Below are 27,907 nucleotides of genomic sequence, written 5' to 3' on the forward strand. Positions count from 1 at the left end.
ACGCTCCTTTTGGAAAAAAAGACTGACCTAACAAAAAAACCTAACTTACTCACTGACACTGGCCCAAATTAAATGGCCATATTTGCAACTAAAATGATACACCAGAAAAATCAAGTCACACCAAAAAAAATGGTGCAACTCATGGGGAAATTTGGGCTCTATGTCCCCTAGTTTTAGTTTCCCCTATGGGTGGAAATATCCTCTCTGCATCCACCGTGTTGAGCCCCCTCATTATCTTATTATCTTCTACCTCAACTCCACCTTCTCACATCATCCCCATATTCTTAATTCGTTTGTTTCCAAAAATGTATCGACCTCTGTCTTGAATATACTCAATGACTGAGCATCCACAGCTCTCTGGGGTAGAGAATTCCAAAGATTCACAACCCTTTGAGTGAAGAGATGTCTCCTCCTCAGTCTAATATGTTTCAATGAGATCACCTCTAATTCTTCTAAACTCTAGGGAATATAGACCTGGGGGGAAATTCCCCTTCAGAAAAAGGCCTGCTAGAGATGGTAAGGCCTATCCGACCGGGGGCAGGTGTGGGGCTGACCCATCCATAATTGCTCCCGGGCCAGGGGTGGCGGAAATAGGTTACCGTCGCGGCCCGTATTTCCGTTCCGCTTGGCGCTCCGAACCGTTGTAGGCCGCGCGCCGACCCCTTTTCCACCCTGTGGGGGAAATTGCCTCGTGGGAGCGCGGCTACTGCCAGTCGGTGCCCCCAACAGCTTCACAAGGCAGGAAACTGCCAGTGGCTGGGTGATCGGCCGCCCTTAAGGGGGAGGGCATATAGACGTGGCCCCCATTTTGTATTAGTTGTCAGCCGACTTCTGAGTCGGCCCGACAATGGTGGCTGTTGGCCCGGTCAAACCCCTCCCTGGTGGCCTAGTGTGCTTTACGGAGGCCTCACTAGGCCTCGCTGCGTCTCTCCCCTTTAAGTAAAGGGGAGGGACGATACGACTTGTCAACGCGGTGGTGATGGCCACTGCCCCGACCCAAAAGCGTCTCCAACAGCGCCCCAAAGCACTGGGAGGCGGTGTCAGAGTTAAAGAGCCGAATTTTCCTGCTCTTCCCTCCAACTCTTGCTGGGTGGTAAATTTCCGGCGAATTCGTAGTGCCCTCCCCAATTTCTCGCAGAGGGAAATTCTGGCCCCTCTGTCTACTCAATCTCTCCTCATAGGGCAATCCCTTCATCCCAGGAACCAATCTAGTAAACCTTTGCTGCACTCCCTCAAAGGCAAGTATGTCTTTCTTTAAGGTAAGGAGACCAGAACCAGACCAGATCTGAATTAGCCTCGCCAATGTCCTGTATAATTGTAGTAAGATTTATTTTTCCTTATACGCTAGTCCTTTTGTATCAAAAGCTAATGCACCATTTGCTTTCCTAATTGCTTGCTGTACCTGCATGTGATTCATGTGGAAGGACACCCAGGTCCCTCTGAATGCAAACATTTCCCAGTCTCTCACCATTCAAAATATATTCTGCTTTTTTGTTTTTCATACCAAAGTGGATAACTTCACACTTCTCCACATTCTATTCCATTTGCCACATTCTTGCCCATTCAGGATGTCATGTATTCAACTATCATTGTAACCCATGTATAAGCTGACTAAGTTGTACACCTTGAGAACATTGACCACAAGGGGGTGAACTTTTGGAAGACACTCCGAACCTGGACTTTCAGGTATAAAAGGGGAAGCTCCACCCACCGTCTGCTCTTGAGGTCTTGGTAATAAAGGTAACTGGTCACAGAGTGACCTTCTCTCAAGTATGGGCCTCGTGTGCATTTATACTGTATAGTAAGGACATATCATTGGCAATGAGAAACTGGGATTTAAACCATGCGAGCATGGCCACTAGCAGCACAGAAGAGAGGTACTGTGTTGGTGATGATTGGGACGACTTTATTGAAAGACTACAGCAAAGTTTTGTCACTAAGGAATGGTTGGGACAGGGTTCGGCCGACAAACGCAGGGCTCATCTCCTGACGGGTTGTGGATCCAGAACGTACTCCCTGATGAAGGACCTTCTAGTGCCAGAGAAGCCGGTGGACAAGATGTTCGAAGAGCTCAATATGTTGATTGGGGAACACCTTAAACCGGCGAGCAGCATGCACATGGCGAGACAGCGGTTTTACACGCACCGGCGGTGAGAAGGGCAATGCGTTCCTGACTTCGTGGCAGATCTCCGGTGATTGGCGAGCCTATGTAAGTTCACAGATGCATGCAGAGCGGAGATGCTGCGAGACTTTTTTATTGAGGTCATCGGGCACGCTGGGGTTTTCAGGAAACTGATTGAGATCAAAGACTTGACCTTGGACGCGGCGGCTCTGATAGCCCAGACATTTATCTCAGGGGAGGAAGAGACCAGAATGATGTATGACAAAAATCTTGGCTCAAATGCGGCAAACGACCAGGGAGTCAACATTGTTAACGCGGCAGACAATTCTCTAGGCAGACAAAGGCAATCGGACATGCCCCAGCATGTAGTCGAACCCAAAGGAGGAATTCAACGGAGACAATGGCTAGCTGAACGGCGATTCATGCCATCGCAATGGACAATGCGGACAGTAATGGGGCCATCAACACCAGTTAATGGTGAGCTTAAGGACAGTTACAGAGACAGTCAGAGACGATTGACTGGTAATGGACCTTTTGTTTCCAACAATGGGGCCGCCAGCTCATGCTGCAGGTGTGGAGGCAAACACCCAGCCAGAGCTTGCAGGTATCAGCAATATACCTGCAGAAACTGCAACGTCAGTGGTCACTTGGCGCGTATGTGCAGGAAGCCTGCAGCCAGGTTGATGTACGAGGAGGATGAAGCCGATGTAAGCCCGACGAGGCCAAATGAATACTGGGGGAAATCACTGGAAGCTCAAGTTCAGCGAGTTCATGTGGAGCACATATAAAGTTCCTATCCCAGGACGCCACCGATAATGATGAAAGTGCTCCTCAATGGCATCCCAGTATTAATGGAGCTAGACACGGGGGCCAGCCAGTCACTGATGAGTATCAAACAGTTCGAAAGGTGGTGGGTGTCCAAGGCCAGGAGGCCAAAATTATTGCCGATTGACGCACAGCTACAGACATATACAAAGGAGATCATTCCGGTGTTAGACAGCGCCACAGTAGTCGTGACCCACAAAGATTCGGAGAACAGGTTGCCACTCTGGATTGTCCCAGGGGATGGTCCCGCACTACTGGGGAGGAGTTGGCTTGCTGTCATGAACTGGAAATGGGGCGATATCAATGCAATTTCTTCTGTGGAGTGAGTATCATGCTCACAGGTCCTGGACAAATTTGACATTATTTCAGCCCGGCATTGGCACTTTCATGGGGGCCAAGGTAGTGATTCACATAAACCCGGACGTCAGGCCAGTACACCACAAGGCCAGAGTGGTGCCGTACGTGATGCGGGAAAAGATAGAATGCAAATTGGACCGCCTGCTGAGGGAAGGCATCATCTCACCAGTCGAATTCAGTGACTGGGTGAGCCCGATTGTGCCGGTGCTCAAGGCGGATGGGTCGGTCAGGATATGTGGCGATTACAAGGCCACCCTCAATCGGGTGTCACTCCAAGACCAGTACCCGCTACCGAGAGCGGAGGATCTCTTTGCGACGCTATCTGGTGGCAAACCTTTTTCAAAATTGGACCTGACCTCAGCTTACATGACCCAGGAGCTGGCAAGTGAGTCGAAGAAGCTGACCACCATCAGGACACACAAGGGATTGTTTGAGTATAACAGATGTCCGTTCGGGATTCGTTCGGCCGCCGCGATCTTTCAGCGAAATATGGAAAGCCTCCTCAAGTTGATTACAAGGACGGTGGTTTTTCAAGACGACATCCTCATCATGGGTCGCGGTACTGAAGAACACCTCCACAACCTGGAGGAGGTGCTACGCAGACTGGATCAGGTAAGGCTGCGACTGAAAAAGGCGAAGTGCGTCTTCTTAGCTCCAGAGGTTGAATTCCTGGGGAGGAGGGTAGCAGCAGACGGGATCAGACCCACTGCGTCCAAAACGGAAGCGATCCAGAGAGCACCCAGACCCCATAACATGATGGAGTTGCGTTCGTTCCTGGGGCTCCTGAACTATTTTGGTAACTTTCTTCCCAATTGAGCACGCTGTTAGAGCCGCTACACGTGCTCCTACGCAAAGGTCGTAATTGGGTCTGGGGGGGACAGCCAGGAAAGGGCTTTTGATAGAGCATGCAACTTGTTATGCTCCAACAAACTGTTAACGTTATATGACTCGTGTAAGAAACTTGTTCTAACGTGCGATGCGTCGTCCTATGGGGTCGGGTGTGTGTTGCAGCATGTGAATGCCAATGGTCAGTTACAGCCGGTAGTTTATGTCTCCAGTAGTCTGTCCCAGGCAGAAAGGGGCTTCGGGATGGTAGAAAAGGAAGTGCTAGCATGTGTATATGCAGTAAAAAAAATGCACCAGTACCTGTTTGGCAGGAAATTTGAGCTGGAGACAGATCACAAACCCCTAGCAACCCTTTTGGCCGAAAACAAGGCCATAAATGTGAATGCATCGGCCCGCATACAGAGGTGGGCACTTACTTTCGCCGGCTATCACTACACAATTCGGCACAGACCGGGCACTGAAAACTGCGCCGATGCACTCAGTAGGCTCCCACTAGCCACCAGTGAGGGGGCAACTGAGCATGATGCTGAGATGGTCATGGCTGTTGAAGCTTTCGAAAGCGAAGGCTCACCTGTGACAGCCAGTCAGATTAAAGTCTGGACAAATAAAGACCCGCCACTGTCTTCAGTTAAGAAATGTGTCCTGAATGGGGACTGGGCAGCCACGTACGGGGCATGCCCTGAGGAATTTAAACCGTTTCATAGGCGCAAGGATGAACTCTCGATTCAGGCCGATTGCCTAGTGTGGGGAAACCGAGTAGTCATGATCCAAAGGGGCAGAGAGGTGTTTATCAGAGAACTTCACAATGAGCACCCGGGCATTGTCATGATGAAGGCAATTGCCAGGTCACACGTTTGGTGGCCAGGGATAGATGCAGACCTGGAACTTTGTGTTCGCAGGTGCAACATGTGTGCTCAGCTGGGCAACGCACCCAGGGAAGCCCCCTTTAGCCCCTGGTCCTGGCCCGCCAAGCCATGGTGACGCATCCATGTGGACTACGCAGGTTCTTTCATGGGAAAAATGTTTTTGGTTGTAGTAGACGCCTACTCCAAATGGATTGAGTGTGCCATTTTAAATTCAAGCACATCCTCTGCCACGGTAGAAAGTCTACGGGCAATGTTCACCGTCCATGGTCTACCAGATGTCTTGATCAGTGACAATGGCCCGTGCTTCACAAGCACTGAATTCCAGGACTTCATGGCAGGCAATGGAATCAACCATGTCAGAACGGCACTGTTCAAGCCGGCCTCAAATGGCCAGGCATAACGAGCAGTGCAGATAATCAAACAGGGGATGCTCAGAATCCGAGGGGTTTCCCTATAAAGCCGCTTATCACGCCTCCTGTTGGCCAATAGATCCCGACCACACTCGCTCACAGGGGTTCCACCCGCAGAGCTGCTAATGAAAAGGACGCTCAAAACCAGGTTATCCCTTATACACCCTAATATGATAGAAATTGTTGAGAGCAGACGTCAGTCACAATGTGACTACCATGACAGGAATGCGAGGGTGCGATGTATTGATGTCAATGACTCTGTTCTTGTCCATAATTACACTGCACGGCCCAAATGGCTTGCAGGCACTGTGATTGCCAAAGAGGGGAATAAGGTTTTGGTAGTTAAACTTACCAATGGACAAATCTGCCGCAAACACGTGGATCAAACTAAAAGGAGTTTCAGCAACCCCATAGAAGAAGCAGAGGAAGAACACGACGTAGAGTTTACTCCACCACAGGTGACCGAATACCGGAACCAAGTGGAGGAGAGCTCAGTCACTGTGGGCAGTCCGGATAGGCCTGAGGCACCGCAAACAGCAGACACTCAGGCCAGCACCCAACAACCGGAGCCCCAACTCAGACGCTCTACAAGGGAGCGTAAACCACTAGAGAGACTTAACCTGTGATCCCAATAAGACTTTGCGGGGGAGGTGATGTCATGTATTCAACTATCATTGTCACGCATGTATAAGCTGACCTAAGTTGCACAGCTTGAGAACATTGACCACAACGGGGTGAACTTGTGGGAGACACTCCTAACCTGGACTTTCAGGTATAAAAGGGAAAGTTCCACCCACCTTCATGACCTGAGGTCTTGGTAATAAAGATAACTGCTCACAGAGTGACTTTCTCTCAAGTATGGGCCTCGTGTGCATTTATACTGTATAGTAAGGACATATCACAGTCAACCTGTCAATATATCTCTGCAGCCTCTTTGCGTCCTCCTCACAGCTTACTTTCTCACCTAACTTTGTATCATCAGCAAACTTGGAGATGTTACACTTAGTCCCTTCATCGAAGTCATTAATATAGATTGTAAATAGCTGAGGCCCAAGCACTGAAAGTTGCAGTACCCCACGAGTTACAGCCTGCCAACCCGAAAAAATCCCGTTTATTCCTACTCTCTGTTTTCTGTCCATTAACCAATCCTCAATCCATGCCAATACATTACCCCCAATCCCATGAGTCCTAATTTTGTGTAATAACCTCTTGTGTGGCACCTTATCAAACTGCAGTTGAGAATCAGGTAGTGTAAACAAGGTTCTGAACTGGAGCCCCAATATTGTAGCCTATTGTATCATACTGGTAGCTACACTATAGATGAAAATCATGCACTTGCTTTATAAAAGGCTACAGAAAACAGCAACAAAGCTGATTGTAAGTGTAAAGTGTAAAGGGGTTAATGTGTATATGGAACTGAGTTTGAATAAAACACTCTTTATATGAGATTGCTGCTTTTGTTTTAATTTCTGTTCAGATTTTGTTTCAGTAGCCAGGTTTAAACTTGTTCATTTTCTACATCTAAGTTAGGATCTTATTTAAAGAATGATAGCATAACCTGAAGGGCTAAGGTCTCTCCGCTAGTTTCATACATAATTATAACAACAACAACAACTTGTATTTATATAGTGCCTTTAATCATCCCAAGGCACTTCACAGGAGTGTTATAAGACAAAACAAATACATTTGACACTGAGTCACATAAGAAATTATTAGGGCAGATGACCAAAAGCTTGGTCAAAGAAGTAGGTTTTAAGGAGCACCTTAAAGGAGGAAAGAGAGTTAGAGAGGCAGAGAGGTTTAGGGAGGGAGTTCCAGAGCTTAGGGCCCAGGCAACTGAAGGCACGGCCACCGATGATTGAGCAGTTATAATCAGGGATGCTCAAGAGAGTAGAATTTGAGGAGTGCAGACACTCTGGGCGTTGAGAGGCTGAAGGAGATTACAGAGATAGGGAGGGGCGAGGCCATGGAGGGATTTGTAAACAAGGATGAGAATTTTGAAATCGAGGTGTTGCTTAACCGGGAGCTAATGTAGATCAGCGAGCACAGGCGTGATGGGTGAGCAGGACTTGGTGCGAGTTAGGACACGGACTGCAGAGTTTTGGAAGACTTCAAGTTTACATAGGGTAGAAGGTGGGAGGCCACCCAGGAGTGCGTTGGAGTAGTCAAGTCTAGAGGTTACAAAGGCATGGATGAGGGTTTCAGCAGCAGGTGAACTGAGGCAGGGGCAGAGACGGGCAGTGTTATGGAGGTGGAAATAGGCGGTTTTAGTTATGCCGCAGATATGTCGGAAGCTCATTTCAAGGTCAAATATGACATCTAGGTTGCGAACAGTTTGGTTCAGGCTCAGACAGAAGCTAGGGAGAGAGATGGAGTCGGTGGCTAGGGAACGTAGTTTGTGGCAAGGACCAAAGATAATGGCTTCGGTTTTCCCAGTATTAATTGGAGAAAATTTCTGCTCATCCAGTACTGGATGTCGGACGAACAGTCTGACAATTTAGAGACCATGGATGGGGGAGAAGTGTTGGTGAGGTAGAGCTGGGTGTCGTCAGTGCACATATGGAAACTGATGCCGTGTTTTTGGATGATGTCGTCAAGGGGCAGCATACAGATGAGAAATAAGAGGGGGCCAAGGATAGATCCTTAGACCCCAGAGGTAATGATGTGGAAATGGGAAGAGAAGCCATTGCAGGTGATTCTCTGGCTACGATTAGATAGATAAGAATGGAACCACGTGAGTGCAGTCCCACCCAGCTGGACGACGGTGGAGAGGCGTTGGAGGAGTATGAAGTGGCCAACCGTGTCAAAGGCTGCAGATAGGTCGAGAAGGATGAGGAGGGATAGTTTACCTTTGTCAGTCACAAAGGATGTCATTTGAGACTTTGATGATAGCCGTTTCGGTACTGTGGCAGGGGAAGAAGTCAGATTGAAAGCAGGAATAGGGTACTGAAGTTGCATGTTCAGCCATTAACTCATTGAATGGCGGTGCAGGCTCGAAGGGCCGAATGGCCTACTCCTGCACCTATTTTCTATGTTTCTATGTTTCTATGAAGGATTCAAACATGGAGTTTCGAGAAAGATGGGCACAGATTTGGGAGGCGACAACGCTTTCAAGGACTTTGGAGAGGAAAGGGAGGTTGGAGATGAGGCGGTAGCTTGCAAGCACAATGCGGTCAAGAATTGGTTTTTTTGAGGAGAGGTGTGATGACCGCAGATTTGAAGGAGAGGGGGACAGTACCTGAGGAGAGAACTTTTTTAGCAATGTCAGCTAACACGGGAGCCAGAAAAGTACGTAATATAGTCTTACACATTAGTGAAATGGGTACCTCTATGAACAATATCAATTATAGACAGTATAGATAACATAAACCCAGATTGTTACTTAAAAATAGGTCCAGAGGACACAAATGGAAATTAATTTAGAACAGATATCAAGAAATACTTACGTACTGGACTAGTAAAAGTATTCGTAGTGACTTTTCTTTATTATCCGCCCTCACAACTCATGAAGACTTTGCATTCAAAATGTTGTATTGCTTGTTTATGTTGTACAGGTTGAACCTCCCTTATCCAGAACTCCCTTATCCGGAACCACCCCTCGTCCGGAAACATTCCCGGCCACCGGGTGGTGAATGCGCAGAACTCCGACACGAATAAATTGAACAAAGTGAAGTCCTTCCTCGCTATCAACTCCCGCAATCGCTGGCCTGACCCCACGATCCACCGCTCCCCCACCCCCATGGTCTCTTTGCCGCACTCCCAGCCCCAAGCCAGCCAGCCCTGATATCCCCTTGCCCAGTATCTGTACCATCCAATTTAACGTGACCACCCCTCTTCCGGAAAAATCCCTTATCCAGAACAGACCAGGTCTTGAGGGTTCTGGATAAGGGAGGTTCAACCTGTAATATGTTGTGACTGGTTGGGCGGTTTCCATCATGTATATTAGTGTATAGTTGAGAAGGAATACAAAAACCAAGAGCAGCATACAAAGGGTTAACTTAAAGGAGGGAATCCAAGTAAGACTATACCATTGTTCAAGTAAGAAAAAAACGGTCTGTATAAAAAATCTTGATGTGGTACATAAATGGAAGGCCTTTAGCACCAATAAATCCTGTTGCACAAATGTTAGTAAAAAATAAAAGCTTAAATATTAGATTGTTGATTTTCAGTGTATAAAACTGCCCTGTAGCCCAATGGATCAGTCCGATTATCTGATTTTTCTTGGGAAGACCATGGTTTATTTACTGTTTCTGAAAAGGCATTATATTATGTATTAATTTTGCCCCAGGGATCATATTTTGTATCTCCAAACATACAAGAAGCATGTAAATAATTTTAATTCATATTATTTAATAAATTTATGACATTGTTTACTGAGAAAATGCTTATTTTTTGTGAGTCTGCTTATTTGCTTTGTTTGTGATCAACTCAATGAAATCACGTCAGTGGCAAATAATACTTGTTCCAATCATACTCAGTGGACTCATGTACCTGAAGGACCGAGAAACAGAGAGAGCGTCTATAAAGAAGGAAGGTAATGAATATTGAAATAGAACACTGAACCTGCCAAATTCATACTGGAAAGTCAAAGGCTGAGAAATTGGATCAAGTCCGAATTTGGCACGATCCCAGTGTTACACATACTGCACAAGCCTAATGAAGCCAGTGGCAGGACCATAGCAAATTGGTTTGTTGGCTTCATTAAGATAGTACTGGTAAACAGTGGGCACCAGTTGACATCCCAGAGGTATGCCAGTTGTGATGGAGAGCAAATTCGACCAGCTTGGATGCTAGCAAGACTCCAGTGAGTCTGGAGTAGAATATGCAATCGGGAGGGGCAATCAGTGGTCGGAGGTTTTCATGTGGAGCAGGAAGAATAGAATCAGTGATTAATCTTATAATCAGCCATATTTCTGTGTGCCCCAAGTGTAAGCTGCTGTTTTTGAAGGCAATGATAGCCTTTTTGTGGGCTTCTCTGGAAAAATAAGAAAACATCAGGAACACGGTTTTCCCCTCTTGCATAATGTAAATTAAGATCAGGACCAAGATCTTGCCTGACCAATCTCCTCGGTTTCTTTGCCCAATTAGACTATAGTAAATCCTGGCATTGTGTACCCGGACTTTCAAAAGGCATTTGATAAAAGTTCCACACAAAAGGCTATTAATTGAAATTAAAGCAGGCTAAATGCTGAGAATGGATAAGAAATTAGCTGATGGGTGGGAAACAAGGAGCCTGTGTTTTACCCCGGATTGGCTTCAGTTTCAAAGAATGGACTACAATGGGACTGTAACACAAGTGTCTGAATGATTTTAAAATATATTTTTATTGAATTATTAAGTACAGTACTTTGGATGATTTCAGTTCCAAAATACAATCAATAACATAAGAAATTTTATCAAAATGGGGAGGGGGAACAAATACTGAGTGGGGTCTCTCAAGGCTTGTTGTTCAAACTACTACTCTTTCTGACCCACACAAATGATCTGGATTCAGAAACTCAATGTGAAGTGGCCAAATTTGCAGATGTTACCAAACTAGGAGTGGCTATAGTATCAGAAAAGGCGATTTAGAAATTAAAGAATGAGTTATTTTTTATTTGTGGCATGTGGGTGTCACTGGCGAGGGCAGCATTTATTGCCCATCTCCAATTACCCTTGAGAAGGTGATGGTGAGCCACCTTCTTGAACTGCTGCAGTTCGTGTGGTGAAGGTACTCCCGCAGTGCTGATATGGAAGAAGGTCCAGGATTTTGACCCAGTGACAATGAAGGAACAGCAATATATTCCCAAGTCACGATGGTGTGGAGGGGAACTTGGAGGTGAGGATGTTCCCATGTGCTTGCTGCCCTTGTCTTTCTAGGTAGCAGAGGTCACGTGTTTGGGATGTGCTGTTGAAGAAGCCTTGGCGAGATGCTGCAGTGCATCTTATAGATGGTACACATTGCAGCCATGGTGCGCCGGTGGTGGAGGGAATGAGTGTTTAAGGTGGTGGATGGGGTGTCAATCAATTGGGCTGCTTTGTCCTGGATGGTGTTGAGCCTCTTGAGTGTTGTTGGAGCTGCACGCATCCAGACAAGTGGAGGGTATTCCATCACACTCCTGACTTGCGCCTTGTAGATGGTGGAAAGGCTTTGGGGAGTCAGGAAGTGAGACACTCACCGCAGAATACCCAGCCTCTGACCTGCTCCTGTAGCCACAGTATTTATGTGACTGGTCCAGTTAATTTTATGGTCATTGGTGACCCCCAGGATGTTGATGGTGGGGGATTCGGCGATGGTAATGCTGTTAAATGTCAACGGGGTGGTGGTTAGAATTTCTCTTGTTCGAGATAGTCATTGCCTGGCACTTGTGTGGCGCAAATGTTACTTGCCACTTATCAGCCCAAGCCTGAATGTCGTCCAGGTCTTGCTGCATGTGGGCATGAACTGCTTCATTATCTGAGAAGTTGCGAATGGAATTGAACACTGTGCAATCAGCAAACATCCTCACTTTTGACCTTATGGTGGAGGGAAGGTCATTGATGAAGCAGCTGAAGATGGTTGGGCCGAGGACACTGCCCTGAGAAACTCCTGCAGTGATGTACTGGGGCTGGGATGATAGGCCTCCCACAACCACAACCATCTTCCTTTATGCTAAGTATGACTCCAGCCAGCGGAGCGTTTTCCCCCTGATTCCCACTAACTTCAATTTTACTAGGACTCCTTGATGCCACACTCGGTCAAATGCAGCCATGGTATCAAGGGCTATCACTCTCACCTCACTTCTAGAATTCGGCTGTTTTGTCCATGTTTGGACCATGGTTGTAGTAAGTTCTGGGCCCCAAACTGAGCATCGGCGAGTAGATTATTGGTGAGTAAGTGCTGCTTGATAGCACTGTCAAGACTCCTTCCATCACTTTGCTGATGATTGATATGGCGGTAATTGGCCGGATTGGATTTGTCCTGCTTTTTGTGGACAGGACATACCTGAGCAGTTTTCCACATTGTCGGAAAGGTGCCAGTGTTGTAGCTATGCTGGAACAGCTTGCCTAGAGATGCAGCTACTTTAGGAGCGGAGTCTTCAGTACAATAGCCGGGATATTGTCGGGGCCCATAGCCTTTGCTGTATCCAGTATATTCAGCCGTTTCTTGATATCACGAGGAGTGAATCAAATTGGCTGAAGACTGGCTTCTGTGATGGTGGGGACCTCAGGAGGAGGCCAAGATGGATCATCCACTTGGCACCTCTGGCTGAAGAGAGTTGCAAACGCTTCAGCCTTATCTTTTGCACTCACGTGCTGGGCTCTGCCATATTGAGGAGGGGATGTTCATGGAGTCTCCTCCTGCCCTTAGTTGTTTAATTGTCCACCAACATTCACAACTGGATGTGGCAGAACATAAGAACATAAGAATTAGGAACAGGAGTAGGCCATCTAGCCCCTCGAGCCTGCTCCACCATTCAACAAGATCATGGCTGATCAGGCCGTGGACTCAGCTCCACTTACCCGCCCGCTCCCCGTAACCCTTAATTCCCTGATTGGCTAAAAATCTATCTATCTGTGATTTGAATACATTCAATGAGCTAGCCTCAACTGCTTCCTTGGGCAGAGAATTCCACAGATTCACAACCCTCTGGGAGAAGAAATTCCTTCTCAACTCGGTTTTAAATTGGCTCCCCCGTATTTTGAGGCCGTGCCCCCTAGTTCTAGTCTCCCCGACCAGTGGAAACAACCTCTCTGCCTCTAGCTTGTCTGTCCCTTTCATTATTTTAAATGTTTCTATAAGATCACCCCTCATCCATCTGAACTCCAACAAGTAAAGATCCAGTCTACTCAATCTATCATCGTAAGGTAACCCCCTCATATCCGGAATCAGCCGAGTGAATCGTCTCTATAACTCCTCCAAAGCTAGTATATCCTTCCTTAAGTAAGGTGACCAAAACTGCACGCAGTACTCCAGGTGCGGCCTCACCAATACCCTGTACAGTTGCAGCAGGACCTCCCTGCTTTTGTACTCCATCCCTCTCGCAATGAAGGCCAACATTCCATTCGCCTTCCTGATTACCTGTTGCACCTGCAAACGAACTTTTGGGGATTCATGCACAAGGGGGGCCGGCGCCTCACAACTTGAGCCGCCTCGGGGAAATCCCCTCCGTGCCTTTCAGTTCCGCGCGGAGGGGTTTCCTGTACGGGCTGCTCCTGCACACTCTCAACTTTGCCATCCTCGCCGGCCGTCCGGACACGCCATGGCGTACCATCTTGCCATCCGGAGGAGGCGGGGGTCCCCGATGGAGGGCACTCTACGCAGGGGTCCTCCCACTATTCATCGGGGACTTGGCCTGGAGGGTGGTGCCGTGCAATAAATTTTTAAGCCGGTTCACGGACTCCCAGGCCGCCTGCAATTTCTGCGGTCTGGAGGAGTCCGTGTTCCATGTTTTTATTGAGTGCACGAGGTTGCAGCCCCTGTTCCATTATTTGAAGGAGCTGCTCCTGAAATTCTGGCTGCACTTCAGTCCCACTCTCCTGATCTTTGGGCACCCTGTGCGGAGGGGAGCGGGTAGGTCCGAAGGCCTCCTCGTAGGACTGCTCCTGGGCACTACCCATCAGCCGGTCCAGGCAGCGGGCGGTCGAGGGGGTTGTTCAACCTGACTGCCTGCCTCTCTTCCGCTCTTACATCCGGTCCAGGGTGTCCTTGGAGATGGAGCACGCGGTGTCCACCGGTACGCTCACGGCCTTCCGCGAGAGGTGGGCACCGGAGGGACTGGAGTGCATCATCACGCCCGGCAACCAAATTTTAATTTGATTTTACGTTTTAAAGTTTAATTTGTTTTCAATGCCGGTGCTTTTAGTGTCCCGCTCCCCTTTTAAAGGGGGCACTGGAAAAATTTGATTTTAGCGCCCCAAAAAAACCAAAAAAAAAAGAAAAAAAAAGGGGCCTTGAAAATGTCTGCTGTGTCACCCAGGCGGGTGGCATGGTTTTAATGTTTATGTTTATTTTCAGGTAAACTCAAAAGAGTTTCATGCACAAGGACCCCCAGGTCCCTCTGCACCGCAGCATGTTGTAATTTCTCCCCATTCAAATAATATTCCCTTTTACTGTTTTTTTTTCCAAGGTGGATGACCTCACATTTTCCGATATTGTATTCCATCTGCTAAACCTTAGCCCATTCGCTTAACCTATCTAAATCTCTGCAGCCTCTCTGTGTCCTCTACACAACCCGCTTTCCCACTAATCTTTGTGTCATCTGCAAATTTTGTTACACCACACTCTGTCTCCTCTTCCAGATCATCTATGTATATTGTAAACAGTTGTCATCCCAGCACCGATCCCTGTGGCACACCACTAACCACCAATTTCCAACCCGAAAAGGATCCATTTATCCCGACTCTCTGCTTTCTGTTAGCCAGCCAATTCTCGATCCATGCTAATACATTTCCTCTGACTCCGCGTACCTTTATCTCCTGCAGTAACCTTTTGTGTGGCACCTTATCGAATGCCTTTTGGAAATCTAAATACACCATATCCATCGGTACACCTCTATCCACCATGCTCGTTATATCCTCAAAGAATTCCAGTAAATTAGTTAAACATGATTTCCCCTTCATGAATCCATGCTGCGTCTGCTTGATTGCACTATTCCTATCTAGATGTCCCGCTATTTCTTCCTTAATGATAGCTTCAAGCATTTTCCCCACTACAGATATTAAACTAACCCGCCTATAGTTAGTTACCTGCCTTTTGTCTGCCCCCTTTTTTAAACAGAGGCGTTACATTAGCTGCTTTCCAATCTGCTGGTACCTCTCCAGAGTCCAGAGAATTTTGGTAGATTATAACGAATGCATCTGCTATAACTTCCGCCATCTCTTTTAATACCCTGGGATGCATTTCATCAGGACCAGGGGACTTGTCTACCTTGAGTCCCATTAGCCTGTCCAGCACTACCCCCCGAGTGAAAGTGATTATCTCAAGTTCCTCCCTTTCTACATTCCCGTGACCAGCAATTTTTGGCATGGATTTTGTGTCTTCCACTGTGAAGACTGAAGCAAAATAATTGTTTAAGGTCTCAGCCATTTCCACATTTCCCATTATTAAATCCCCCTTCTCATCTTCTAAGGGACCAACATTTACTTTAGTCATTCTTTTCCGTTTTATATATCGGTAAAAGTTTTTACTATCTGTTTTTATGTTTTGCGCATGTTTACTTTCGTAATCTATCTTTCCTTTCTTTAATGCTTTCTTAGTCATTTTTTGCTGTCGTTTAAAATTTTCCCAATCTTCTAGTTTCCCACGAACCTTGGCCACCTTATACGCATTGGTTTTTAATTTGATGCTCTCCTTTATTTCCCTGGTTATCCCTTCTCTTACCGCCCTTCTTTTTCACTGGAATATATTTTTGTTGAGCACTATGAAAGAGTTCCTTAAAAGTCCTCCACTGTTCCTCAATTGTGCCACCGTTTAGTCTGTGTTTCCATTCTACTTTAGCCAACTCTGCCCTCATCCCACTGTAGTCCCCTTTGTTTAAGCATAGTACGCTCGTTTGAGACACTACTTCCTCACCCTCAATCTGTATTACAAATTCAACCATACTGTGATCACTCATTCCGAGAGGATCTTTTACTCGGAGATCGTTTATTATTCCTGTCTCATTACACAGGACCAGATCTAAGATAGCTTGCTCCCTTGTGGGTTCTGTAACATACTGTTCTAAGAAACAATCCCGTATGCATTCTGTGAATTCCTCCTCAAGGCTACCCCGTGCGATTTGATTTGACCAATCGATATGTAGGTTAAAATCCCCCATGATTACTGCCGTTCCTTTTTCACATGCTTCCATTATTCCCTTGATTATTGTCCGCCCCACCGTGAAGTTATTATTTGGGGGCCTATAAACAACGCCCACCAGTGACTTTTTCCCCTTACTATCTCTAATCTCCACCCACAATGATTCAACGTTTTGTTCATTAGAGCCAATATCATCTCTCACAACTGCCCTGATATCATCCTTTATTAACAGAGCTACCCCACCTCCTTTCCCTTCTTGTCTATCTTTCCGAATTGTCAGATACCCCTGTATATTTAATTCCCAATCTTGGCCACCCTGCAACCACGTTTCTGTAATGGCCACCAAATCATACCCATTTGTAATGATTTGTGCCGTCAACTCATTTACTTTATTTCGAATGCTGCGTCCATTTAGGCAGAGTGTTTTAATACTAGTTTTTAAACCATGATTTTTAGTTTTGATCCCTCCTGCAGCCCCTTTATATTCATACATATTGTCCCTTCCTATCACCTTGTGGTTCACACTTACCCCAGTGCTACTCTGCTCTGTTGCCTCCTGCCTTTTGCATTCTTTCTTGTGGTCCTGTCCATCTGAGCTCTCACCCACTCTAACTAGCTCAGAGCCCTCTCCTGAATTCCGAATACTTCTCGCATTGAGGCACCGAGCTTTCAGGCTTGCCTTTTTATTACACTTTGACCCTTTAGAGTTTTGCTGTACAGTGACTCCTTTTGTTTTTTGCCATGGGTTTCTCTGTCCTCCACTTTTACTCATCTCCTTTCTGTCTTTTGCTTCTGTCTCCATTTTGTTTCCCTCTGTCTCCCTGCATTGTTTCCCATCCCCCTGCCATATTAGTTTAACTCCTCCCCAACAGCACTAGCAAACACTCCCCCAAGGACATTGGTTCCGGTCCTGCCCAGGTGCAGACCATCCGGTTTGTGCTGGTCCCACCTCCCCCAGAACCAGTTCCAATGCCCCAGGAATTTGAATCCCTCCATGCTGCACCCTGCTCAAGCCACATATTCATCTGAGCCATCCTGTGATTCCTACTTTGACTAGCACGTGGCACTGGTAGCAATCCCGAGATTATTACTTTTGAGGTCCTACTTTTTAGGACTGCAGAGCTTTGATCTGATCTGTTTGTTGTTTGAACAAAAGATTTAAGTGGGCAGACAATGACAGATGAAATTTAATGCAGGCAAGGGGAAAGTGCTACACATGAGAAGGCGAAATAGATGACATTATGTACTTTATGAATGATGTTACAATATCTGAGAATAAGCCTGTAAGAGACTATTGGGCTGCAATTGCCCCTGTCTATAAGAGCTGTGACTGCCTCAAAGAGGTGGCCACGTGTGGTCAAGGACTCACCGCTCGGTCGGAGTGGAAATTGCCCTCCTTTATTTTTGAAGCGGTGTATGGGACCGGCCCACCCATTTCCCCGCCACGTCAGGCATGCGCCGACCCCTTACCGACCGGCGGCGACCCCCTTTCTGACCCCCGTGGGAAATTGACCCGAGGGAATTTCCCCCGTGAAGAATTGCCCCACAGGAGCTGCGCCGCTGCCGGTCAGTGCCACTGACAGCTTTCCCTTCAGGGAGCTATCTGTGGCTGAGCAGTGCATCTGCCCTTAAAGGGGAGGTCGTGCTGCCGGCGACTCCATTTTATTTTTTCTTGTCGGCCGACTGCCAGGTTGGACCAACAATTGTGCCCATGGGTTCAGTCAGGCCGCCAACAGGCAGCCTGGCACCCCCTCTTGAGTGCTAGGCTACTGGCCCAGCCAAAACCCTCCCTGATGGCCCAGTGTTTGCCACTAAAGTAGCTGCAGAGAATGCAGCGGTTCTCCTCTTTGAAGGGGAGGGGAGCTGACACATGTCAGTGTGATGCGGCACTGCTGATGTCATCAGTGACACGCTGACGTCATCAGCGCACGCTGATGACTTGGAGCGACAGCCGTTCCGACCCGTCCCCACTTCCGCCCCGCTGATGACGGCTGCTCCAGCCCGCCTGCACTCCTACCCCTCTCCCAACGCCAACACCGCCCCGACCGGAAACAAGAAGAAATAAAGTGCTGAAAATCACCGTATTGTCTGCTCCACAGAACATTTAAAAATCGGTCGGTGCGCCCCATTTCGGGCGGAGGGCAATTTCGGCCCCTATTCGTCTCGGAGGACTCGATGCTCAACATGTCTAGTCACTGCAAAGCAACATTTAACAAAGCCAATAGGATGTTCAAATATGTAGCCGAAACAGTAGAATATGTCAGAGGAGTTTATGATCAAACTTTTGAGTGCTCTGATCAGACCGCACCATGAATATTCATCCAATTCTGGTCGCCATGAAACAAGAGGGATGTTTGAGCTCTAGAGATAGTCCAGAGAAGAACCGTGAGGCCGAATCCTAGTGTTAGGAATCTGAGTTATTATGATAAACTACAGAGGCTTAAGCTTTTAAAGTGAGAAAATAGAAAACTAGAATAGAAAATATTAACCTGGAAAAATACTTTAAATTGAACTGCTGGACTAAGACGGGGGCGCAGGTACAAATTAATAAACGGTAATTTTAAGATTAAATCAGGACATTTTTCTTTGTCAATAGAGTGACGTCGTATGCAATAGGCAGAAACCATGGAACAACTGGATGCCACAATTGATGGCATTAGGATCTCTCTGAATCGATAACTTATGAATGGTCAAATAGCCTTCCTCATCCTTAATCATCTTGTGATGTTGGTGCTTTTTGTCGCCCCTATTCTGCATGGTCAAATTATGATGCTGAAATGTATGGGGCCCATGGCTTACACACAGAGCTCTTATTACTGGTCAGACAAGGAGGCTATCTTTTACACTGTATGCAGGATTGAGTTGCTTGTCTTCCAAAGAATCAACTAGAACAGAGGGGAATACAAGTTCCTGGTCAATCAAATATAGCTGAGTTGGTTTTAAAACGTGCTTTCATTGAATTCATGAGCATTGTATCTTGGGTAGCTTCAGTTCCAAATTATACACTAATCAAAAACAAAGGACACATTGAACTGCCAAAATCCACTACATTTTTCCAATAAAGAGCTACTTTGTGGAAATATTGAAGTAATTCTGATTAATTCAGCTTAGTTTGATTAACATATCAAAAGTGAACATTTTGTCTTAAATTCATACTAGCCGTAATGCTTCTCCAAAACTTTAAATGTGTTTATGTATTGGATTTCTATTCTGACAACAATGCTAATGTGAAAACCTAGCTGACAGTCATTAATGCTCATAGAAACCTGAGGGAACAAAATAACTAAATGAGAGATTAGCCATTGAAACCTTGAATGACACCATTCATCTCAACTTACACTCTCCTTGATACCTTGATACCCTCAGGACTGCTTCAAGGACCAGCCCCAGAGTCAACCTTACTTACCTTTTATTCAAACATAGCAACTTGTTTCTCACTGTGGAAGATGATAACCAAAGACTTTACTGGCTACAAAATACTTCTACTTTGGTCTACCAGCAATCTTCTTCTTTTGTATCAGCTCAAATTGAGAATGACAACTGTGAAACCTTTGTTTCTGCAACACTACCACACCACTGGTTGTAGCCTTCAATACATTGCTATTCTGAGGGAGGGCAAGAACAAAGAGATAGGCTTCAACCAATTCCTCGACAATCTGTCTATGTAAGCAATGAATTGCAATTGCTAACAAAGCCATTACTTTCAGCTCTGGGGAGCACCCAGATAGCTCACTCCATCCAGGGTCAGTGGGTAAAAATAGATAGCATGATGAGTAAAGTAGCCATGTAACTATTTCCATATTTCAACATCTGAGATATTTCTACAGAAGGGAACTCACAATCATCAGCAGGATGTAGCCACCATGCCCAGTGGTGAACCCACTACTACCCAGTGCAAGGGAAAATATAATCTTGCCTTGTACCTTTTCCTGCTTTCAATTTTCTATGTGCTGTGAATATTCTATTTGCTGTTTTTTTTAACTATCTGCTTTACCTAAAAGTCATCATTTAATGTGCTTGAATAGAATAAATCCACATTTTTTAAGCAAATATTCTGCTTTCATTAATTGAGTGACAAGAGAAATGTGGAAACCAGGTGGTGAGAGTGGTTGTTGACTCACATGTAGCAGGCGTCGGGCAGGGTTCACAAGGTTTGTTCCAGCCTTTTCCAACATTGTAAGAACAGCAGCACATTTTTTTGGTTAGGTTGAAGGAGAGCTCATTTTCACAGGTCTCGTTGTAGTGTCGATAGCACAAGCTCTTTCGCATGTCTGGAAAAATAAATACAGTATGAGAACCCAAAGCCTGGTGTCATGTTTAAATGTCTGTTGGAATATTTCTGATCTTATATTTATTGGCTGTCTGTTGATGGCAGAACATTTCGGTTGGACTTTAGATCAACACTTACTGCCTGATTTGCTCTTTCTAGCCAGACATTCAATCAATTGCTGCCAACATTCTATCCGATATTAATATATCTGGGAATTCCAAGAAAAGCACAAGGGTTCTAATTATGGGGCAAGCAATATAGTCTTCCACCACTTACAGAGGGCACGTTGGTGTTAATGTGATTTGTCCATTATAAGCAGGGACTGGTTAAACCATAACAGGTTATGTCTGCTCATTTCGATCTCAGTGTTGAGGCTCCTCATTTTGTTGCTCTAACAGACTGGAGCCAGCTAACATATTCTCGACAGACTGAAATCAAACAATATTCAGGTGCTAAGGATTAAATGACAGCCGATGAAGTCATGGCGGGTTTTGATTATGTGTGTTCACTCTTCCTTTCTTGTCCCTTCATGGTCCGATTTTGATGCCTTTGTGAATCTGATTACTGAGACAAATGACTGATTTCACAAATAAAGAGGATTAACAAGGTGCAAACTTATTGAAGAGCCTACAACTGTGCGAAATAGCTAGCATGCTTAACATGTTATAAGCAGTGCCTTTGTAATTAACTCCAATGGTAATAGAAGTGGTTATCGCTATTTGTCTGATATAGGCAGCTGCTCGTGATGAAGGTGGATGGTATAAGTGGTGGGGACTGTAATTTATTTCAATATTTGTGGAAACACACTGGTGCAGGTTTTCATCTTTACTAGCTGGCTCCTCTTCATGGCATGAGAATAGAGATACATCACTTGCTCTTATTTGCAAGTGTAGTGTCTTTAATTTATACACTAACATAAGTAATAGCCTCAAAAATCTATTTTCTCATGTAATTTGAAAATCAAAACACACTCCCTTAAAGCACTCCCATATAAATCTGAAGGGAACTGTACAGAAATACAATATTAACTAAAATATTGATTATGTGCGTCCGACTAATATTTGTTGACAAATTCGCTTTTTTTCTTATATTTTCCTGTTTGACCTTTGAATACCAGTGACCCCGAGAGTGGAATTCTACACACTAATTCTAGGAAAGGTTCGGAAGTGCCAATTTCCTGAAGACCTGTATATCCTGACTTTGCTTCCTGAGATGACATTCATCCAGCTTCAGATAATTACCAACAGCATCACTGCAATCGGGACATTACGTCACGGATGGAAGTACTTGAGTTTAAAGGCTATGAACCTTAAAATTCAAGCAGGATCACTGATTATTTCCTTGACAACTACAATAACAAAGTCTCATTCCAATGCCTTAAATGACGATGTGCGTTTTGGTTTTGCACTGCCCTCCACAGCCTTTTCTTGAGAAAATCGCAGAAGAAAAATTGTTTTTCAGATGCTGTTTTATTGGACTCGCATTGAAAATTCAATAACTTTGAGGGATTAATAACCAGCATGACTTACCCATACAGTTGTTTCCACCATTGATCTGCATGTACTCTGGAGGGCAGACACAGGTGTAGTTACCCAAGGTGTTGTAGCATGTCCCAGGTCCACAGATACCAGGGTAGGTAACGCATTCATCAAAATCTGTGAAAACACAGACAGTGGATTATTTTTTATAGGAATATGATGCATAATTTAGATGCTGAACAATTGCTCCCCCTTTTTAATCAACTGCATTGTTTTATAGTTTGCATTTTCTTTTAAAAATGTGTTTTTAACAAAATGTTCCAAGTATTGACCACTCCCTTCCAAATATATCTGTACCTCACCTTCACAGATCCGGGTGTCGTCATTTAAGTAGTAGCCAGCTGGGCATTCACACTGGAAACTGCCAAAAGTGTTGACACAGTTCCCACCTTGACACAGGCCTGGCAGCTCCTGGCATTCATCAATATCTGAGAAGCAAAGTACAGCCAGAGAATCATTCACAAAGAACATCACAAAGGGCATGACCTCACTAAAATGTTGTCACTTCTCCAATTCAGCTCTCTGAACTGTTTGATGCTGATAGCATTCAATCTGGATACACAAAACAAAAATTAGATTCCATATGTCCGATTCCATCAGGCAGGTGGCATAGTATTGTGAGGTTTTTAATGTTGATGGGATTTTCATTATCAGGCCTCATTTGAATGATCTCGGCAAGCTGCCAGAGCGGATCCAGACATCTCGTTGATTGGGAAAGAAATCCGGTGGCTCCTCCTTGGAACAAAGCCAAAAGTGGAGCCGTGGGGTAGAGGGAACACAGAGGGTGGGAAGATTCGTACGGGGCCAGGAAGGGTATTAATGCTCCTTCTGATCCCACAAGGATCATTTTAAAAGCTTTTTAATTACTGCTTTAAATAGTGCACTGTCATTTTTCCAGCATTACTGCCTTTTTCCTGCTCGAAAACAGAGACACTGACAGGCTTCTCTGTCTTTGTATCTAAACAGATTTTTTTTTAAAGATCAAAACAAAAAATATTGATATTAAAATTCAATACAGATGCTAAATACCATGTATCAAAATGGCAGTACCATGCATAATCATATATTCCATTGTTTTAAGTAGTAATAACTACTGAGCACATTTTTGCTCATTTTATTTTCTGAGGATGAAGTGCATGAAGGAGCATCATAACTACCCCTTTATTTTTCTATCCAAATGTCAATAATTTAAGTGTAAAAATCAACAGGAGGAATTCCAGCCCTATTGTAGAGACAGAATAGAAGGAGCTTTACTCTGCATCTATCCGTGCTCTAACTAACCAGAGAGTGTTCTATGCCAACACTAGGTGCCCAAAACAGAAACATATGATGCTTTAATACTGACATGCCTGACCTTGATGAATCAAAATATTACTCAAAAATGAAAGCAAAAAGGAACAGGTTGGATAGTACATGATGATATACATCTCTGTACTTAAAGTGCAATCTGAGTTGTAATTGCAGTTAGTTGTGTAATCGAGGTAAAATATTCCCACTGCAGGTTGCGAATATCCTGGCTCAGCTTCAGACAGTTGCCAGAAATGGAAACTGTGCCCAGAAACGGAGTTTGTGGCAGCGACCAAAGACAATGGCTTCCCACTATTTACTTGGGAGGAAATTTCTGCTCATCCAATATTGGATGTCGGACAAGCAGTGAGACAGTAGAGGGGTCTAGAGAGGTAGTGGTGAGATAGAGCTGAGTGCCATCAGCATACACATGGAATCTGATATTGTGTTTTCAGATGATATCGCCGAGGGATAGCATGTAAATGAGAAATAGAAGGGGGCCGAGGATAGATCTTTAGGGAACACCAGAGGAAATGCTGCAGGAGTGGGAACAGAAGACAATGCAGTTAATGTGAAACCATTATTCTCTCTATGATAGAAATCATTCTAGAAAACACTTTTTAAGGTTAAGGCTCAAATTCTGATTTCATGTACGGGAAACTTCCCTTTTGTGCAGGTAGCAGAACTTGGAATAATGGCAAATATTTTACACTGCAACGGGTCAAAAATGGACAGCCCCTCCAACGGACCCTGCTGTCAACCTCCCGGGAATGTAGTGGTAGGGTCGCAAATCATGGCTTTGATGCTTCGAAGAAAAAAAACCCTTACTATTTAAAAAAATGATTTAAATGCAAAACTGGAAACACTTTTAATTTCTTTCTGCGGGGGGGGGGGGAGGGGGGGGATTCTCCAGAAAGTATGCCGCCCACTCCCCCCCCCTCCCCTCCAGACTCGCCGACTTCTCCCACAACTTGTGGCCCGTGGAACACGATGAACAAACATAGACGTGTGTCACACCTGCCATTCTTATGAAAATGAAGGGACCTCCTGCAAACTTTGGCAGGGTCAGTAGTGGAGGTCCTGGCCAGATGCATTTTGACACATGCCGGGATGCACATCCCACTCCCAGTAAATTTTCGAGGCCCAAGTACTTTGGGTCAAACATTTCTACAGGATTATAAATATCCAATACTTACCCTCTAAGATGACAGTGATGGGGTTGGGCCTAAATCCTTCACCCCCTGGACAAAGTGTCTTGTATTCAGCTGTAAATATAAATAGCACAGATATTCAAAGTTGTTATCTGGGTAAATGGATAAAGTGAATTAGCTCAGACTTTTGGTAATCAATTTAAAGTTGTGTTCAATCATGTAACTTTATTTCAAATTCATATATTTCTATCTGGCCCTCTGCTGATAAAGTCAAGCACATCACCTACATTGTTAGTTCACAAAGATGATTGTGCACTAATCTATTCATCAATCTATCCTATCTGCATTTCAATTTTAATAATTTGTCCAAAATAAAATGGAGACTAGCTCCTGAATATCATCATATCAGATGGTAGCAAGTGAACTCGATGAACCTTATTTTTTTTTCGACAACAATTCCTATGTTCCTAATATTACATATTCCTGGAATCTTGGAAAGTCAATGTTGCAACATTCCAGAAATTCACACCTATCTGGACCCAGAACGAGGAGACAGTTATATAATTGATCTGAGTAGATGATTTTTATATATCCATGATTTTAGTCAATTACACTCTTTCACAAATCTTTGTTATGGATTTCTGTATGATTGAAGACAATATTGCTGAATCCAAGTCTGTGCTTCACTGATTAATATGTAACAAAAAAGACCATAACTGCATCAAATACATGGATATTAATTAACCATGTTATTTTTAGCAGAACGTGTTCCATTGCCATACACAGGAACATCTATTTTGTGTAAATGAATCCTGACACTTAGATTACAGCTTAATTTAGCAGTGTTTAATTTTCATTCGCTATCGTTTAGTTGAAAGAATAATCCGGATATCGCTTCACAACATTTGGTGACTGGCCAGTAAAGGGCCAATTTTCTGAGTTTAAACTGCTTTGGAAGCTTTGTCTGCCAGTTGTACATATCAAGAAATTGCATGAGCACTGACCACATAATTAACTTTACTGGATCAAAAATTGAGGGCAGCGAGCCTGCGATTTCCTGATGTGCACAGGTGGCAAGGCTCCTGACGGCCACACAGACTTACAAAATTAACTCCTGGAAAACTGGGTAACAGACCGATGGTTTGGTGCGTTAGTAATTTCAAGTAAATAGGTCTTCTAATAAAATTCTGCAGCAAATATTATATTACTTTTAGTTAGTCTCAGTAATTAGTCTCCCTTTGAAATATTAGCAAAAGTTTTACAAAATCATATATGAAGCAAGCCAATGATGGATATTTGCATAAGGGTCTATTAGCACAAATGAGAACATATAACATAGGAGCAGGAGTGGATCATATGGCTCTTGAGCCTGCTCCATCATTCAATAAGATCATGGCTGAACTTTTAAATCAAATCCACTTTCCCACCCTATCACCAGATCCCTTGACTCCCTTAGTGCCCAAAAATCTATCAATCTCAATTTTGAATCATCGACTGAGCATCCACAGGCCTCTAAGGTGGAGAACTCCAAAGATTCACAACCCTTTGAGTGAAGAGATTTCTCCTCATCTCAGTTCTAAATGGTCGACCACTTATCCTGAGACTGTGCCCCCTAGTTCGAGATGAAACAGCACAGGAGTGCAGGAAAAAGAGTGGGAGAGCTATAGTGGTAGGGGATTCTATTGTAAGAGGGATAGATAGGCGTTTCTGCGGTCGCAACCGAGAATCCAGGATGGTATGTTGCCTCGCTGGTGCAAGGGTCAAGGGTGTCTCGGAGCAGCTGCAGGGCATTCTGGAGGGGGAGGGTGAACAGCCAGTTGTCATGGTGCATATAGGTACCAACGATATAGGTAAAAAGCGGGATGAGGTCCTACAAGCTGAATTTAGGGAGCTGGGAGTTAAATTAAAAAGTAGGACCTCAAATATAGTAATCTCAGGATTGCTACCAGTGCCACGTGCTAGCCAGAGTAGGAATGGCAGGATAGCTAAGATGAATACGTGGCTTGAGGAGTGGTGCAAGAGGGAGGGATTCAAATTCCTGGGACATTGGAACCAGTTCTGGGGGAGGTGGGACCAGTACAACCCGGACAGTCTGCACCTGGGCAGGACCGGAACCAATGTCCGAGGGGGAGTGTTTGTTAGTGCTGTTGGGGAGGGGTTAAACTAATATGGCAGGGGGATGGGAACCTATGCAGGGAGACAGACGGGGCAGAAGCAAAAAATAGAAAGGAGAATAGTAAAAGTGGAGGGCAGAGAAACCCAAGGCAAAAATCAAAAAGGGCCACATTACAGCAAAATTCTAAAGAGACAAAGAGTATTAAAAAGACAAGCCTGAAGGCTCTGTGCTTCAATGCGAGGAGTATTCATAATAAGATGGATGAATTGACTATTATGATATAATTGGGATTACGGAGACATGGCTCCAGGGTGTCCAAGGCTGGGAACTCAACATCCAGGGATATTCAACATTCAGGAAGGATAGACAGAAAGGTAAAGGAAATGGAGTAGCTTTGCTGGTTAAAGCGTAAATTAATGCAATAGTAAGAAAGGACATTTGCTTGGATGATGTGTAGAGCTCTGTATGATCTGTATGGGTAGAGCTGCGGAATACCAAAGGGCAGAAAACGCTAGTGGGAATTGTGTACAGACCACCAAACAGTAGTAGTGAGGTTGGGGATGGCATCAAACAAGAAATTAGGGATGCGTGCAATAAAGGTACAGTAGTTATCATGGGTGACTATGATCTACATATAGATTGGGCTAACCAAGCTGGTAGGATTTCCTGGAGTGTATTAGGGATGGCTTTCTAGACCAATATGTCGAGGAACCAACTAGAGAGCTGGCCATCCTAGACTGGGTGTTGTATAATGAGAGAGGACTAATTAGCAATCTTGTTGTGCGAGGTTCCCCGGGGAAGAGTGACCATAATATGGTAGAATTCTTTATTAAGATGGAGAGTGACAGTGTTAATTCACAGACTAGGGTCCTGAACTTAAGGAAAAGTAACTTCGATGGTATGAGACGTGAATTGGCTAGGATAGACTGGCAAATAATAATTAAAGGATTGACAGTGGATAGGCAATGGCAGACATTTATAGATTACATGGATGAACTTCAACAATTGTACATCCCTGTCTGGAGTAAAAATAAAATGATGAAGATAGCTCGACCGTGGCTAACAAGGGAAATTAAGGATAGTGTTAAATACAAGGAAGAGGCATATAAATTGGCCAGAAAAAGCAGCAAACCTGAGGACTAGGTGAAATTTAGAATTCAGCAGAGGAGGACAAGGGGTCTAATTAGGAGGGGGAAATAGAGTATGAGAGGAAGCTTGCAGGGAACATAAAAACTGACTGCAAAAGCTTCTATAGATATGTGAAGAGAAAAAGATTAGTGAAGACCAACGTAGGTCCTTTGCACTCAGAATCAGCTGAATTTATAATGGGGAACAAAGAAATGGCAGACCAATTGAACAA

At 44.8% G+C, this 27,907-nt stretch overlaps 1 protein-coding gene across 1 annotated transcript in view; it reads right to left on the reverse strand.

Moving 5' to 3' along the window:
* The window catches only part of fbn2a (fibrillin 2a), a 514,209-nt gene that overhangs the window by 98,863 nt on the left and 387,439 nt on the right, over positions 1-27,907 (reverse strand). Inside the window, exons 38-41 of the mRNA XM_070881599.1 lie at positions 24,477-24,545; positions 22,296-22,421; positions 21,985-22,110; positions 20,307-20,456 (exon numbers count right to left, since the gene is read on the reverse strand). Of these exons, the coding sequence (XP_070737700.1) occupies positions 20,307-20,456; positions 21,985-22,110; positions 22,296-22,421; positions 24,477-24,545 (471 nt within the window). The remainder of the gene's footprint in view (positions 1-20,306; positions 20,457-21,984; positions 22,111-22,295; positions 22,422-24,476; positions 24,546-27,907) is intronic.

The sequence above is a fragment of the Pristiophorus japonicus genome, chromosome 1 (assembly GCF_044704955.1).
Source record: "Pristiophorus japonicus isolate sPriJap1 chromosome 1, sPriJap1.hap1, whole genome shotgun sequence".
Lineage (NCBI taxonomy): Eukaryota > Metazoa > Chordata > Chondrichthyes > Pristiophoridae > Pristiophorus > Pristiophorus japonicus.